Source organism: Amblyraja radiata, chromosome 12 (assembly GCF_010909765.2).
Source record: "Amblyraja radiata isolate CabotCenter1 chromosome 12, sAmbRad1.1.pri, whole genome shotgun sequence".
In the NCBI taxonomy this organism is placed as follows: domain Eukaryota; kingdom Metazoa; phylum Chordata; class Chondrichthyes; order Rajiformes; family Rajidae; genus Amblyraja; species Amblyraja radiata.
The window spans coordinates 35,412,251-35,428,076 of record NC_045967.1 but is presented as its reverse complement, the minus strand read 5'-3'; the positions used below and the strand labels follow the sequence as shown (position 1 = coordinate 35,428,076).

At 39.2% G+C, this 15,826-nt stretch overlaps 1 protein-coding gene across 2 annotated transcripts in view; it reads right to left on the bottom strand.

The window, feature by feature from the left end:
* Positions 1-15,826, bottom strand: part of LOC116979066 (multidrug resistance-associated protein 5-like) — a 106,521-nt gene that overhangs the window by 32,569 nt on the left and 58,126 nt on the right. For both annotated transcript variants that reach the window (XM_033030507.1, XM_033030508.1), the window contains exons 14-17: positions 11,950-12,022; positions 10,091-10,294; positions 8,840-8,965; positions 5,828-5,939 (exon numbers count right to left, since the gene is read on the bottom strand). In XM_033030507.1, the coding sequence (XP_032886398.1) occupies positions 5,828-5,939; positions 8,840-8,965; positions 10,091-10,294; positions 11,950-12,022 (515 nt within the window). The remainder of the gene's footprint in view (positions 1-5,827; positions 5,940-8,839; positions 8,966-10,090; positions 10,295-11,949; positions 12,023-15,826) is intronic.

Genomic DNA, 15,826 nt, shown 5'->3' with positions numbered 1-15,826 from the left:
GGAAATAACTTGTGTCCATACTAAATTAAGGTTAATGCAATGGATAGTAAAGAGAACAATGGAAAAAGAAATTGCAGTGTAATTTCTCTTTTTCCATCAATGGAGTTCATTGCTAAAAAGTTAAAACTATAGGGAATATCATTTAACTGGCAGGTTGACACAAAATGCTGGAGTAACTCAGCGGGACAGGCAGCATCTCTGGAGAGAAGGAATGCGTGACGTTTCGGGTCGAGACACTTGTTCAGACTCAGACTGGCGTTAGAAACTCCATATTTTATTTCAGTACCAACAGTGCAAGAAATTGGAGAATAGGAACTAAGACATTTGCAGAAAGAATGCCAAACTCGAGAGATCAGCAAATTATATAAATCCTGAAATGGCCCCCATGCACTGAATCAATGCAGAAGAAGCAATGTAAGGCCCACTTAGTTGTGAATAACTTCCTGTGCTTTCAAATGATAGATTTTTCAGTAGCAGCGTTTCTGAAATATTATTCAACATACTTTGATTCCCTTTAAAATGATTGTGCCTTTAACAAAAAATAAATCACTTTGCGATGAAACTGTAATTTCAACCTGTCATCCATCCTTATTACAAACTTGACACTTTAAATTGATCACTGGGGAGGAACTGTTGCCCTGTAAAGTGAGCAGCATTTTGCTGCAAAACACCCTTTTATTGTGTTAACATTAATGAGAAAAGATAACATTGGTACATTTTTAATTGTTAGTATACTTAAAGTTAATAGAAAATAAAATAATCTAGGAAAGGTAATAGACTATATTTTATTATCGCTATTTTGCACGACTGTCAAAGACATTCTATGTCACAATGAATTTGATCTGTTGCCACATGATTTATATTTTAATAGATTTTATATTAAAGACTATACTAAAAGCATTAAAGCTACAATGTATTGTTTTAGTGTGTAACATAACATATTCCCAATATTCATTAAATTTTGCTATCAGTTTACCAGCCAGGAATTACCATCCTTTAATCCAGAATTCCACCATATTAAATAAGGTTTTGCTTTTAGTGTCAGCTACGGTCTATATTGAGTCTCATTTAAAAAAAATGATGGTACAGGTAATGGCTACCAAAACGGCAACATTTCCATTTACAATATGGATTAGCCTACCAAGGACGTCTTCAAAGCAAAAGGTTATTTCATGTACTTTGTATTGATTAATATAAAATAGGTTCTGTTCGCTCAGCTTAAGATAAATTAATCACCCTAAGTAGGCAGTAGACCTCCTTTATAAGGCTGTTTGAGGAAAACCAATCCAAATGTGATTTCTAAAGAAGAGACACCATTGAGTATCAATGAAGACATTATAATTAGTTATATTTCAGGCAATGCAATATCATCGTCTGCGTCTTTATCTAATGAGTGTTTTCTGAACAACTACTGCTACTTATCAGGCAGCCTTGTAAAGGAGACTGCAGTTCTCAATACAGAGAAAGCAGACTTCAAAGTTTATAATAGAAGTCACATTACTGTTTCACTTGCCCTTCTGTGCTACTTCTTCTGGATAAAAATCACGACTAATTAAATCATCTGATGTTTCGCCATTCATCTCTTCATCAAATTCCTTCTCACTGTTGAAATCTTTTACAATTTCTACTCTGGGCTCCAGATCTCTTGGTTTTGTCCTAAACAAATAACTTAAATCTCCCTCGCTCCACTCAATGCTGTCCTCGTCATGCATTTGGACAATAACAGGCTTCCATCGAAATGCTGCAGACTTCTTAGCATTCACCATCACTTCTGCTTTCTCTTCAATGTCTACCTGCCTGTTGTCCATTATTTGTTCTTTCATGCTCCTTTCTTGTTCTGGTACTAGATTGACCACCACTTCTTTTCCCATTTCAGCATTGATCACATTTTCTGTAAGATTCATGCTTATTAGTACAAGGAATGATAATTAAGAACAAAACTCATTAAATCAGCATTAGTAAAGGCAATGTAATATGTAAGATCCAAAGTAGCAATATAAATAAATTTGCACTCATGACATCTATCAGGGATACGACATTCTAACCCAGATCTGGAACGTCTATCTTCAATTGTGGGTTCTTCAGATCAAGTCTGACCCATTATCTAGCCAATGTCCATTCACAAACATTTTCCAGCATTTGTCAGTAGACAACCTGATCTTTCTTTGCTCAAGAAAGACAAGAAACTGCAGAAGCTGGAAATCTGGAAGAAAAATAAAAATGCTGGAAAAACTCTGCAGATAAGGCAAAAAGAAACAATTCTGTAGTTGTGACAAATAGTCGCAGATCTATAATATTGATTGTTTCTCTTTCCACAGATGTTGCCTGACTTGCTGAGTCTTTCTAACATTTTCTGTTTTGTTCCTTCCTTGGTCAGGTTTGTTTTGTTCAACTTTAATTGTCGTGCAAGGGTCCTGGCTCTGGTTAGTAAATCAAGCAAAATATGCAATAAAAAAATATGACCTTTTGATTTTGAATTATTCAGTACTATACTGCATATTTGATATTGCATTCTAATTTCAGTCAGATGTGAACATTCCTGTCCTCGTGAATGAGTGAATGATACCTCAGTTCAGCTCCACAGGATTCTAATATATTTGGATGCATCTTCCTTTCAAGCATGGTTTTAAATGCTTGTTTGGAAAGATATGGTTTGAAGTTTTAAATTTATTTTTGTATCCATAATAATGATCACCAAATGACAAATTGACTGTCCATTCTCCTTGTGGCTCTGTGTAATATTATTGTGAATAATGTATCCAACTATTTTCATATAACACTCAGCAAAATACTTGAACGGATAAAAGGTTTTATGAAGAGGATCTTTGGGATGGAGCCAAATGAAAAAAAAAAGTAGCATAAAGTTTTTCATTCTGACTCAAGTACAATGAAAGAGGAAGTTAACATTGGACAAAAACAATAGTTTGCTATGCCCACTGGTCCATCTATTATGCACAACACGTTCACGGAATAACAGCCTCCAATTTACTGCAGTTGCTGATTGTGTCTCGTGTTTGTGTTAAAGGAAACTTGCAAATGAATAATCCATGGGACCCAGGTCCATTTCAAAACTTAGTACATATAAATGTTCCATTATTTGGCAGAATTTCGAACCATTGTGTTTATTTTTGGTGATGGGAGTTGTCCTGAAAGATATTATTTCAGTATGGTCCTACATTAAATGGGGAGCTAGATCATTACTGATCTGCAGAGACTTAATTTTCCTAGGAATGCCCAACAATTGTTTGTTTTAATTGAAATTAAGAAATTAATTTACAAAATCTATCGCTGAGACTTAAGTGTATCTTAAAGAGCAAGTTTATGACCGGAAAGACAAGTCAGATCAGCTTTTTTTGCATTAGCTTGGCACATGTGAAACCTGCCACCAGGGAAGTCCATTCACATTAAATGTTTAAATTAATTTGAGATGCACTTATTCGACTCAGAGAGGGAAAATGTTCAAAGATAATCGTAAGGTGGCATTATAATTTAACAACCCTTATTCAGCCTTGTTAAATCAAACTATTTTTACGATTTGCTAAAAATTCTCAAGGTCGTTATCTATGAATCTATTGTTACTTGCCTCCATTCTTGTCTGGGTCCATGGGTTGACATGCTTTGCTGGAATCCATAGGAATCTGATTAGACATCACTGGTAAACTCTGCACAGACTCGCTCACTCTTGCATCACTCCCTTGCTGTTTGTTATATGACCTGCTTCCAAAAACCCTAACCTGGTACATGAAATCTCCCTCTGACACCACCTTGCGAATCACTACAGTTCCATATCCTCGACCTGATGAGAAAGAACTTACTAAAATATCTGCATGCAGAGAATACCTAATGTTGCGTTTCATTCGATTTATAGACAAATCAGTGAATGTCTAAAAGGTCAAAAATGTGATTCATATAGTATCCGATTGTCTCTTCAAATACTTCTCTGTGTTGAGTTGAAATGACACTAATTGGTTAATATAATGCCATATGGGTAACCTGTGAATAGTACTAAATGACTTCATAATACAGAATTGGTTTGCAAATTGCACTTTGCCACAGTTTCCTTATTTGGGGAACAATTAAAATAATTAGCCAGAATATTTAAAGCAATGATAGCCCATCTAGACCAGCAAAGGCACATGGCCTATTAAAACCTTTAGTGGCTAATTTCAATATTTATTTCCTGATGGAAATTTGTCATTGAAAGTCAGTACCCAGCTTGAATTTATTTTCGTTTTGGGGTATTAAGTTGATATCTTAATATAGAAACATAGAAAATAGGTGCAGGAGTAGGCCATTCGGCCCTTCGAGCCTGCACCGCCATTCAATATGATCATGGCTGATCATCCAACTCAGTATCCCATACCTGCCTTCTCTCCATACCCCCTGATCCCTTTAGCCACAAGGGCCACATCTAACTCCCTCTTAAATATAGCCAATGAACTGGCCTCAACTACCTTTTGTGGCAGAGAATTCCACAGATTCACTGCTCTCTGTGTAAAAAAAGATTTTCTCATCTCGGTCCTAAGAGACTTCCTTCTTATCCTTAAACTGTGACTCCTTGTTCTGGACTTCCCCAACATCGGGAATAATCTTCCTGCATCTAGCCTTCCAACCCCTTAAGAATTTTGTAAGTTTCTATAAGATCCCCCCTCAATCTTCTAAATTCTAGCGTGTACAAGCCGAGTCTATCCAGTCTTTCTTCATATGAAAGTCCTGCCATCCCAGGAATCAGTCTGGTGAACCTTCTCTGTACTCCCTCCATGGCAAGAATGTCTTTCCTCAGATTAGGAGACCAAAACTGTACGCAATACTCCAGGTGTGGTCTCACCAAGACCCTGTACAACTGCAGTAGAACCTTCTTGCTCTTATACTCAAATCCTTTTGCTATGAATGCTAACATACCATTCGCTTTCTTCACTGTGAATATCCACTCACAAAATTTAAAAAGTCCCTACTTTACCTTTATTCTCGTGTCAGCAGAGTTCTAACATCATAGTCTAACATCATAGTAAAGATGGGTAAATTAACCCCCCCCCCCTCCCTCCCCCCCCCCCCCTCCTCCCCCCCCCCCCCCCCCCCCTCCCCTCCCTCCCCCCCCCTCCTCCCTCCCCCCCCCCCCTCCCTCCCCCCCCCCCCCCCCCTCCCCAAGTCTTCCAAAATTAGGTCCCTGTTCATCTGAAAATGTAGCTTGGGAAAGATTTGATTGAATGTCTGGGTCATAAGGGGGGAAATGTAAAATGGTGAACAGGGTCAGGCCCTGGTATTGTGAACAGGAAAGGAACTGGAAGAAAGGTTGGTGTGGATATTAAGTGCCTCTGGGATCACTGTCGACTCGGACAGTGACTGGGGCAAATTGAAGTGCAGGTGGAGTGGTAGGTGGGAGTTGGGTGGTGAAGGGACTGCCCTGAAAAATATTAGGAAACTCTGGGCCTAATCCAAGAATCCCAGAACATTGCTGCTCTCTGTGGATGTGATTGTCCTGGCAGTGCCCAACAATGATTGCTTCTGAGATAATTAGATGTTATTTCTCCCACAATGCTCCAAAATGAACCATGCATTAGAAATGATAGCATTGAAATCATGTCAGGCATGCAAATGGGATGCGAGTGGTTAAATGAAATAGACATTACCAGGTTTCACTTCATGATAAATACATTTTCATTGTGTGGCACTACTTTCTTGGTTAAATTTGTTAATCAAAAAATAATATCTGTACTTTATCCCCATGAAAACAACTTTTAATTGCGTGATTCCCTTAAAAGGGGATTTAACAAGCCACTGGATATTGAAGAATATTTTTGTCAGGTATAAAAGATTTTCCGCGTACCTTCCTTCTTCTTGTCATGGACAATGGACACCGACTTGCTCATAGAAAGTAAATTCCCAGGCTTATTTTCAGATTTTTTTACAGTGTTTCTTAGGTTATTCTGAATAAGATTCTGCAAATTAATATAAAAAGATGGTGTCAAATTTACCTGTGATCTCTGCACAAGAAGTGCAAGAAATGCAATGAAATAGCGATTTCCACTTGAATATATTTCAAAAATTCAATCATAAATGAAGTGTGCTTCAAACGTCAGAGACTTCAACAAAATCTCATCTAAACCATTTATTAATGTCCCTTTCCTTTATTTAAATAACTGGAGACTAGATTTCTGCATTAATGGGATTTCTGAGTTGTCTAAAAATTTACATCTAAAAATTAAAGTGTGGCAAGTCTAGTGCTTCGTAGGTGTCTTCCAAAAAGCAACTTCTTTTGGTTTCTAGACTTCACTGATACCAATACTCTGTCTTCTACTTTTGACTGCACTTTTATAGTTTCCCTGTAAGTTGAAATAACTCATAGTTGGATTTTCTTATGTATACTGTATGTTAATAATCGTTTATTTCCCCATTTAACTATTAGAAAGTTGGGTTTCTTAATGCTTGTTTAGGCTAATATTTTTCCATACACTGGACAACTTTACCTCTTATTGGTACAGACTATCTTGCTATGTCTCCCGCTGGTGTGGGCAAGTTGGGCCGAAGGGCCTGTTTCCACACTGTATCACTCTATGACTATGATTATCAGTACCCACAAGTAGTTATTGCACGTCAGGCTGCTATTGTATATCTAACTAAACCATAGAGATAAAGCTTGTATTATGCCAGAGCTAAACAAAAGTAGAATAACTCTCAAGCCAAATCATAAATTGGATTTAATTTTACATTGAAGCAGTACCAATAAAGCTTCTGAAAGCTTTTCTTGGTTTCAAAGTAAGTTTTCCAATTTAGAGACGGCAAATATCTCGAGTCTTTTAAAGACTGTGTATTCAGCAGAGCATTGGATCAATAACTTCTACAACAGTTTAACAATAATGTAAATTGAAACTGTTTTCTTTGTGCTTTATTCCCATGTATTGTAAATACACCTAGTTTTGTAATAATCTACAAGCATTTCCTAGAATGTAAACATTTCAAATGTCTGTATCATTTAACTGGGACAACATTATTCCAATCTGTGCAACTACTGTTCATTTGCATTGTTTCAATGTACCTTTGGATTAGATTTTAACATACCCAACTTTGCATTTATGTTATAATATAAACTTGTGAAAATGAATACTACGCATTTTATTTATTGGAAGGCAAGTCACTGAGGCTACTCATTCAATTCTCAGCCCCTCCCCCCTCTATTATCAAAATTGTAGAAAACATGAGATCAATCAAAATGTTTCTGTTCAAAAATTCATGTTAGAGGAGCAGAATTAGGCCATTCGGCCAATCAAGTCTCCTCCGCTATTCAATCATGGCTGATCTACCTTTCCCTCTCAACCCCATTCTCCTGCCATCGCTCCATAACCCCTCTATATTGCCCCTCTATGTTCTGCTATCAAATCCGCTAACCTGCCCAATTCGATGAAATCATAATGGCAGGCACATAGGCAAATCCCACATAGAGTTTCAATGTTAAAATTCTTAACCACATGGATATGCAGGGAATGGAGGGATATGGATCACTTGCAGTCAGAGGAGATTAGTCTAACCAGGCATCATGTTCTTTGTGGACATTGTGGGCCAAAGGACATGTTTCTGTACTGTTTTATGTTCACATCAACAAAACATTAATAAGACATTATTGAAGATAGATTGAGCTTCCACGATGGCTCCAAGTAATTCTTCCAGTGAGTATCTAGCTCAAGCAGATCAGGAATGGCCCTATTCAAATGTCAGTCTGTTTTGAACTGATCTCTACTGGTAAAGGATTCCCAAGGGCAGGAAGAGCAAAGGAACTCACTGCTCCTATTCCTGATCATTGCATAATGATTTTTAAAATGTGTACATGCACACTAAATACATTAAACAAAAGCATGGTGCACACTGTAATGAGATCACTAATGGAGTAAAGTGTAAGCAATAATCATCATCATCTCTTAGGAAGGATTGAAAATTCACGAGGAAAGAGTAAAAATATTTTAAATTATTAGATTAATGAACCAGTTTCTATATTTCTTCACAAAGTTTGCTTATAAATGTTAGCAGATGTTTAATCTGCAAAGGGGTTTCTGTGAAAGTGGCTGAAATAAGCAAAAATAACATGGTACAAAAAGAAAGTTTCTGAAGCATACGTGGATGTCAGAAGGAATGTAGCATGTGTCAGAAGAAAGTGGGGTGTACAGACTGTATATAATTTTTCAATGGCCTTCAGGTAGCAGAATATTACCAAAGGACAGAAATATTGTAAATGTTCTACACTTTTTTGAAAATAAGGGGACTACACTTGGCAATATCTGTATTAAGAGAAGGTTTAGGAAACAGAAATCTAGAAGAAAATTAAGTCACGTGGAAAAGAAGATCTATGTAATGCACAATAATGGATGTAGAGGCAACTGTTGTCTGAAAAGTGGTATTGAATGATTATTTGAGATAAATAAATTAAACAAAGTTGAGAATGGGGAGGAGTGGTGGAACTAACTGGATTGTTCTTTAGAAGATCAAACACAGAATCAATAAACCTGTTCTGTCCTACACTGTGATTCTACAACAACAAGGTGTAGATGAATGAATTACTCTACTCTGCCATTGATTTTTCATGTTGTTATCATGTTTATGTGTCTGTGGAATTCTCTGCTCATAGGGCGGTGGAGGCAAGTTCTCTGGGTGCTTTCAAGAGAGAGCTAGATAGGACTCTTATAAAATAGCAAACTCAGGGGCTATGGGGAGAAGGCAGGAACGAGGTACTGATTGGGGATGATCAGCCATGATCACATTGAATGGCGGTGCTGGCTCAAAGGGCCGAATGGCCTGCTCCTGCACCTATTGTCTATTGTCTATTGTCATCTCACCGTGTTACACTTACAGCTTGCTGCATGCTATTAAATAGCGCAGCATAGTCTTCATTAAGAGTCATTAGATCCTCATGTGTGCCTTGTTCAGCAATACATCCATCCCGCATGAACAGCACTTCATCACAGTCTACAAGATACTATAATGGAAAAACACATGAATTTAAATATATATTGAAGTTGTTCATCCACCTTTGCAATTTTAATTAATAGCTAAGTTTAATTTATACCAGAATTTGGATCCAAGAATTGAGTGAAAATACATGTTCTTCTCAGCTGTTATCAGGCAACTGAAGCCTCCTACCAACAACTAGAGAGCAGTCCAGAACTATTATCTACCTCATGGGAGACCATCGGACTATCTTTAATCAGACTTTAATGGCTTTAACTTGCACTAAATGTTATTCACGGTATTCCCTATATCATGTGGATGGCTCACTTATAACGTATCATGTATTGCCTTTCCGCTGATTGGTTAGCATGCAACAAAATATATTTACAGTTCCTCGGCACACTGACAATAAACTAATGACTAATGACTAAAGACTGAAACAGAACACTTATGCCAGAATACTAGTTTAGGTGATAGAGAAAATAATACAATAATGAAAAAAGTTACCAGGATCTTAAAACAAAAAAAAAGCAATTTACAGGAATATCAGACGGAGAGCCTCAAAATGAATGTCTGATGTTTGTGCTATAATGATACAGTGACACTGACACAGTGACTTCCCTTTTGTGCTTTAACGGGCCTGTCCCACTTAGGCTATTTTTTAGGCGACTGCCGGCGAATACGACAATGGTAATTCACTGAAGTCAGCACCGGTGACAACCTGCGTCACCTGGTGACAACCAACGTTAACCCGGCGACAACTGACGTTAACCCGGCGGCAACCTACGACAGCACCTACGTCAAGATACGCTCATTGGCGTCAAACCCACAGTGGCCGAAAAAATTTAAACGAATTGAAAATCCAGCAGCGACCAGAAAGACACTACGACTCTTTGGGCGACTGAGGAGACTACGCACGACCATACAGGCGACACCACAGCGACCACCAGTGACCATGTGGCGACAGCCTAGTCACCTGTAGTCGCTTAAAAAAATCGCCTAAATGGGACAGGCCCATAAATGTATATGATTCCATGGTCACGTCAAAATGAAAATTGCATTTCTGATTATGCTTATTCGAATTAACAAGTAATTTATCCTTTAAACTCTTGGCAACAGTATATACCTTTAGATTTAATTAAAAAGTACCAACCTGAAGCTGGTGCGTGACAAAGAGAACTGTTTTCCCCTTCATTCCTCGCTTAATGGCATTTGTGAACATGTGAGCTCCCACATGGGCATCTACTGCACTCAATGGGTCATCCAGGAGGATAGTATTTTGATCACTGTACAGAGCACGTGCAAGACTTATCCGTTGTCGCTGCCCTCCGCTGAGATTGGCACCATGTTCTCCAATCTATGGTGAAGCTTTGTAAATGTTAGGCTATCTGGGAGTAACTTTTCAAATGCAAAAACTTTGAAGACTTTGAATGCTGAGTAGTGATGAACGATACATTTATTTTGCAGGGGAATTCAATAAATTTCACTTGACTTAAAAATATTATTTAATAAAACTAAGCAATCCATCAACTGACTATAGAAAAGATGAAAAATAAATGACTATGACCAGACATAACTCCCACATGGAACATACAAACGTACAGCACTGGAACAGGTTATTTTATTCACAATGTCCATGCCAAACAGAGTGCCAAGATAAAACTAATCTTATCTGCCTCTATCATATCTGTCTCCACCACCTGGCAGCACTTACAGGCACACAACACCCTCTTCTTAAAAAACGTACCCACAACTTCTTTAAACTTTGCCCCTCTCATCTTAAAGCTATGGCCTCCAGACTTTGACATTTCAAACCTGGAATAGGGTCTGACTGTCTTCCCTATCTACGGCTCCAGTAATTGTGTATACTTATAGCAGGTCTCCCCTCAATCATTGGCTTGCCAGAGCAAACAATATCAGTTTGGCTCAGCCTCTCATTGTAGCTAATACCACATAATCCAAGCAACATGTTCTGCAGCATGGGAATCTTAAGCTTTTGACAACAACTTTGACTCCCATAGTATAATTACTTTAGAACTTGAATGACCTACAGAAACTATAAACATATGTCTCAGGTCAACACAGATTTATAAAAAAAGACTTGAGTTTACTTTCATTAGTGATTTGGCAGTTTAACTATCTCAGTGGTAACAGACATAATAGTAACAAATGTGTTAGAGGTATTTCACAACTAGCCAGGAACCCTGACAATGAACAGTGAAATAATGCAGCCAGGATTCCTGACCTTGATTGATGACCATTGTTGGTAAATATATGTTAAGATCAATGGGAAAAGAAGAATCTAGTTCAGTCCATGTCTTCTGTCCATGTCTGAACTAATGACATTTATTGTAGAAACAAAGAACTGCAAGTGCTGGTTTACACCAAAGATAGACACAAAGTGCTGGAGTAACTCAGAGGGCCAGGCAGCATCTCTGAAGATAAAGGATGGGTGGCATTTCGGGTTGGGACCTTTGTTCAGACTGAAAGTAGGCTGAAGTAGTCTGAAGAGCTGGAGGTGAGAAAAGAGACCAGGACCAACTAGGGCCGGCCACCAATTACCTCAAGGCAGGGAGGTGCCCAATTGATGGCTAGGGAAGGTGTGATCTAAAGAGGGATACAATGTGCTGAACTGTGGAACTGGTTAAATGATGAGGATAGAGGAACGGGGCAAGGGGGGAGGGGGAGAGAAGGGGAGTGAAAGTAGGATACTTAAAATTAGAGAATTCAACATTCATACTGCTATGATACATTCATAAGCTAACCAAGTGAAATATTAAGTGCTGTTCCAATTAGTTCACATTTTGGGTTGGGACCGTTCTTCAGATTGAAAGTAGGGGGTGGGTGATGAGCTAGAGGCGAGAAAAGAGACTAGTTATAAATTCCGACCCGAAACGTTAATTTGTGGCTATCCCTGATTGCTCCTGATCTCTTCCTCCACTATAGTAATTTAACCTGTTCCACAGGGCTTGCATTTAATGTGCAGTCAGAGAATTTTGCATTACTTTTTACCTCAGTCATGTCTCCAGACTGTAAGACTTCGATGTCAGGATAAAGACAGCAAGCCTCCAATACTTTATGATACCTAAAAAAAATGTTTTTAAAAACTGCTCTCTTATTTGTTCATGCAACAATTAATAATAAATTACATTTAAAATAATCCGGGACGACTTAGAATGCTAAATCAAATATACTTTCATTTATATTACACCTAAACACCATTTCCAATGTTCTCCTATTAAAATCAAAATTTGAGCTTCGATAATCTGTCAACATTATTATGTGACCATGTTGGTTTCTGTAAAACCTTTACACGCTTTATGGCTGCCCAACAATGCACTGTTTTATGATTGTTGTGGTGAAATGCTGCAGTAAAGAGTCAAAACTATGACAAGCAAAAATAAAACCAATTCTGCAAGAACTAAGGCCAGCAAAGAAAGAGCAAAGCAGCTGATAAGGTGCACTGGACCTCATCTGCCACAAGCATAACTTATGTTATGCAGGGGCTTAATCATAATATAGTTGGAGAACATGAGGCATGTGACGGTAGGTGAGCAGATATGGAGGGGGACTTTTAAACAGCATTGGGGTCAACTAGAGCATCAAAGTGACTAAGCAACTCCCATGGGATGGGAAGGACGTACAATTTGGAATACATTTGGAGCATAAACCTGCCTGTGCATCCAAGTCCACCAGTCAAGAGCCAAGATAGCAAAATTGAAACACTCCATCAGACTCTTGTTGACAGACTACAGCACAAGGCAAGCCACAAAATAACTTTGATCTATTGAGTGCTCAAGGACTATCCCTGTATATTGCAGAGAATGGCAACTTGAGAATGCCAATATCTGTTTGCCGCTGGAGAGAAATAGCTGAAGACTAAAGATGATCCAGTTCCTGTTGCGTAGACTTTTGAAGGACCATGGGTTGAAGTTAGAACTGACTAGACTAAGTGGGACCCGTTGGGTCCCATGTTCACACGGGAGGACTGGTCCCCCAACGCAATATTCCACCTCTTCGCCAATTCCAATTTGAATAGGGGCTTTCTGGTGCGCTAGTATGGGTGTTGTGGACTGAAGAAACTGGTTTCCAGAGGGCTAGTATGGACATTATGGGCCAAATGGATTATTGGACTCGTAGCTCACTCAGTCACTCAGGGCTGATGGGCTGGCAGTTCTCTTAGTCACTCAGGGCTGGTGGGCTGGCAGTTCACTCAGTCACTCAGGGTTGGTGGCTGGCAGTTCACTCAGTCACTGAGGGCTGGTGGGCTGGCAGTTCACAGTCACAGACAGGGCTGGTGGGCTGGCAGTTCACTCAGTCACTCAGGGCTGGTGGGCTGGCAGTTCACTTAGTCACTGTGGGCTGGTGGGCTGGCAATAGCGGAGTCAGGAGATATGGGGAGTAGGCAGGAACGGGGTACTGATTGGGGATGATCAGCCATGATCACATTGAATGGCGGTGCTGGCTCGAAGGGCCAAATGACCTACTCCTGCACCTAATGTCTACTGTCTATTCACTGAGTCAGGGCTGGTGGCCTGGCAGTTCACTCACTCAAGGCTAGTGGGCTGGCAATTAACTCACTCACGGCTGGTGGGCTGGCAGTTGACTCACTCATGGCTGGTGGGCTGGCAGTTGACTCACTCACAGCTGGTGGGCTGGCAGTTGACTCACTCACGGCTGGTGGGCTCACATACACACTCCCTCTATCTCTCACACACACACACACACACACACACACACTCCATCTCTCACACACACACACTCACACCCTCTATCACTCACACACTCCATCACACACACTCACACACACTTGTGGAAGTTTAAAAGATTTAAACTTTACAAAAATGGATTTGGCTGAATCTAAGACAGGCTGTCACCTTCTCCTATTAAATTGCAAAGCCAACAGAAGCTCTAACCCTTGCTATTATTACACTTACAAGGCTAACAAAATGTTGATGTACCATTTTCCAATAAGTGAGATAACAAGCACAGCTTCATGAATGTCTCCTATATAATATAAACATTTAGAGGATGTTCAGACTCTTGGCACTTACCCTTGCTCTATAAGATTAAAATGTGCGTCATTAGTAAAAAAAACCCAAGATGCTTGATCTGCAGAAAAATAGCCTTCTCATATAACCATATATGACTAACCCTTCCACTCTCGGAAGAACCTGTCAATCTTAAGAAGCAAGAGGCTCTACTATGCTCTGTAGATAAGGTATTGCTGAATCACTGATTATTGGAGTATAAATACATGTTTTTAATAACTGCCCCTTTCTCTGGGGATCAGAGCTCTGTATAGTATGTATCTACATACTATAGAGTCCTTACCACACCCGCCTGGTGAAATCAAGATTACTGCTTGATTACTGATTTTATTTGCGTTTTTGTCTTTTTAAGAATAAGTGAACCACAACTCACACACACTCACAAACATTCACACACACTCACACACATACAAACACACATACTCGCATTCACACACACACTCACACACATACACTCTCACACACACACACCCTCCGTATCTCACACACTCACACCCTCCATCACTCACACACACACACACACCTTCCATCTCTCACACCCTCCATCACTCTCACACACTCACACACACTCACACTCACATACACTCACATACACACGCACGCACACACACACACACACGCACACACACATATTTGACAGTAAAACTCTCTTGAATCTACTCACGCGGCCACTGGACTGACTGAGCGGGACTTCCGGAGTGAGCGGGACTTCCAGAGTTTAATTCACTCACGGCGCAGACTAACAGTTCAACTCACTCACGGCGCAGACTACCAGTTCAGTTCACTCATGGCGTAGACTCACAGTTCTGGACTCAACTCTCACTCACGGTCTTCCGGGGTGACTGACTCATGTCCGGCCTCTGGAGCTATATTCTCCTGGCCCCGGATGGGGTGTTACCTTCATCATGGTGATTGACAGGCGAGAAGACCAATCTGCTGATCTCACGATTTATTTATACATCCATAACTTTTTTATTATTTCACCGATCATAAAAAACCTTGGGGCACTTGGACGAGAGGACGGTGAGTAAGATGGCGAAAAAAATCATAGCAATATAGGGTAGCATTTTTGCTAAAATATATTTACAACGTAGGCTGGAAGTGGTCAAGATGAGACTTTTAGTAATAGTATAGCTAATATGTGGTATTGATTTAACAAGCTACATGGTAGATGCTTTTTGGGTCCCCACAGGTAATAAAGAATTAATGTACAAGAGCAACCCTTAATGTTGTTTAAAATAAGTTCCCCATAAAAAAAACAACCTCAATCTTCTGACAGTTTTATTTAAAAAGGAAAACAGCACAATTATTTACTTTGTGAAAATGTCAACTAATCCACTAAAACTTGTGTTAAATAAAGAACCTCGCTCTCTCTTTAAATTGTGATATTGATACTGTTTCACAGAATTGATTAAATTCCTGAAAAAAACTTAGCAGAATTGAAAACAAGATTTAAAAAAATGTAAAGCGTGGTTCCTTTGATAGACGCATCAGTGCAAAATGATTTTGGTTTGGATGAATGTTAAACAAGTACAGTGTGAAGGCCGAACTGACTCCAAAGCCAAACAGAATAAGAATGGATCCATGAGGGAGTACTACATTAATTTACCATGGCATTGCAATGCACTGTGAAGGGGAATAATGAGAATCCACGTGCCCAAAAAACCAATGGCACCAAAGTTGCAGTGCAAGAGATCACTAACTACTGAACCAGAGGCAAGTGTATTACCAACTTAAGTAATCATGAATAACAAGAATATTTGTCTTGAAATATTTATTTTTTAAAAAGTCTCTTCAAGGAATAAAACTCATAGAAATCAGTGGTTTGTCTGTTGAGT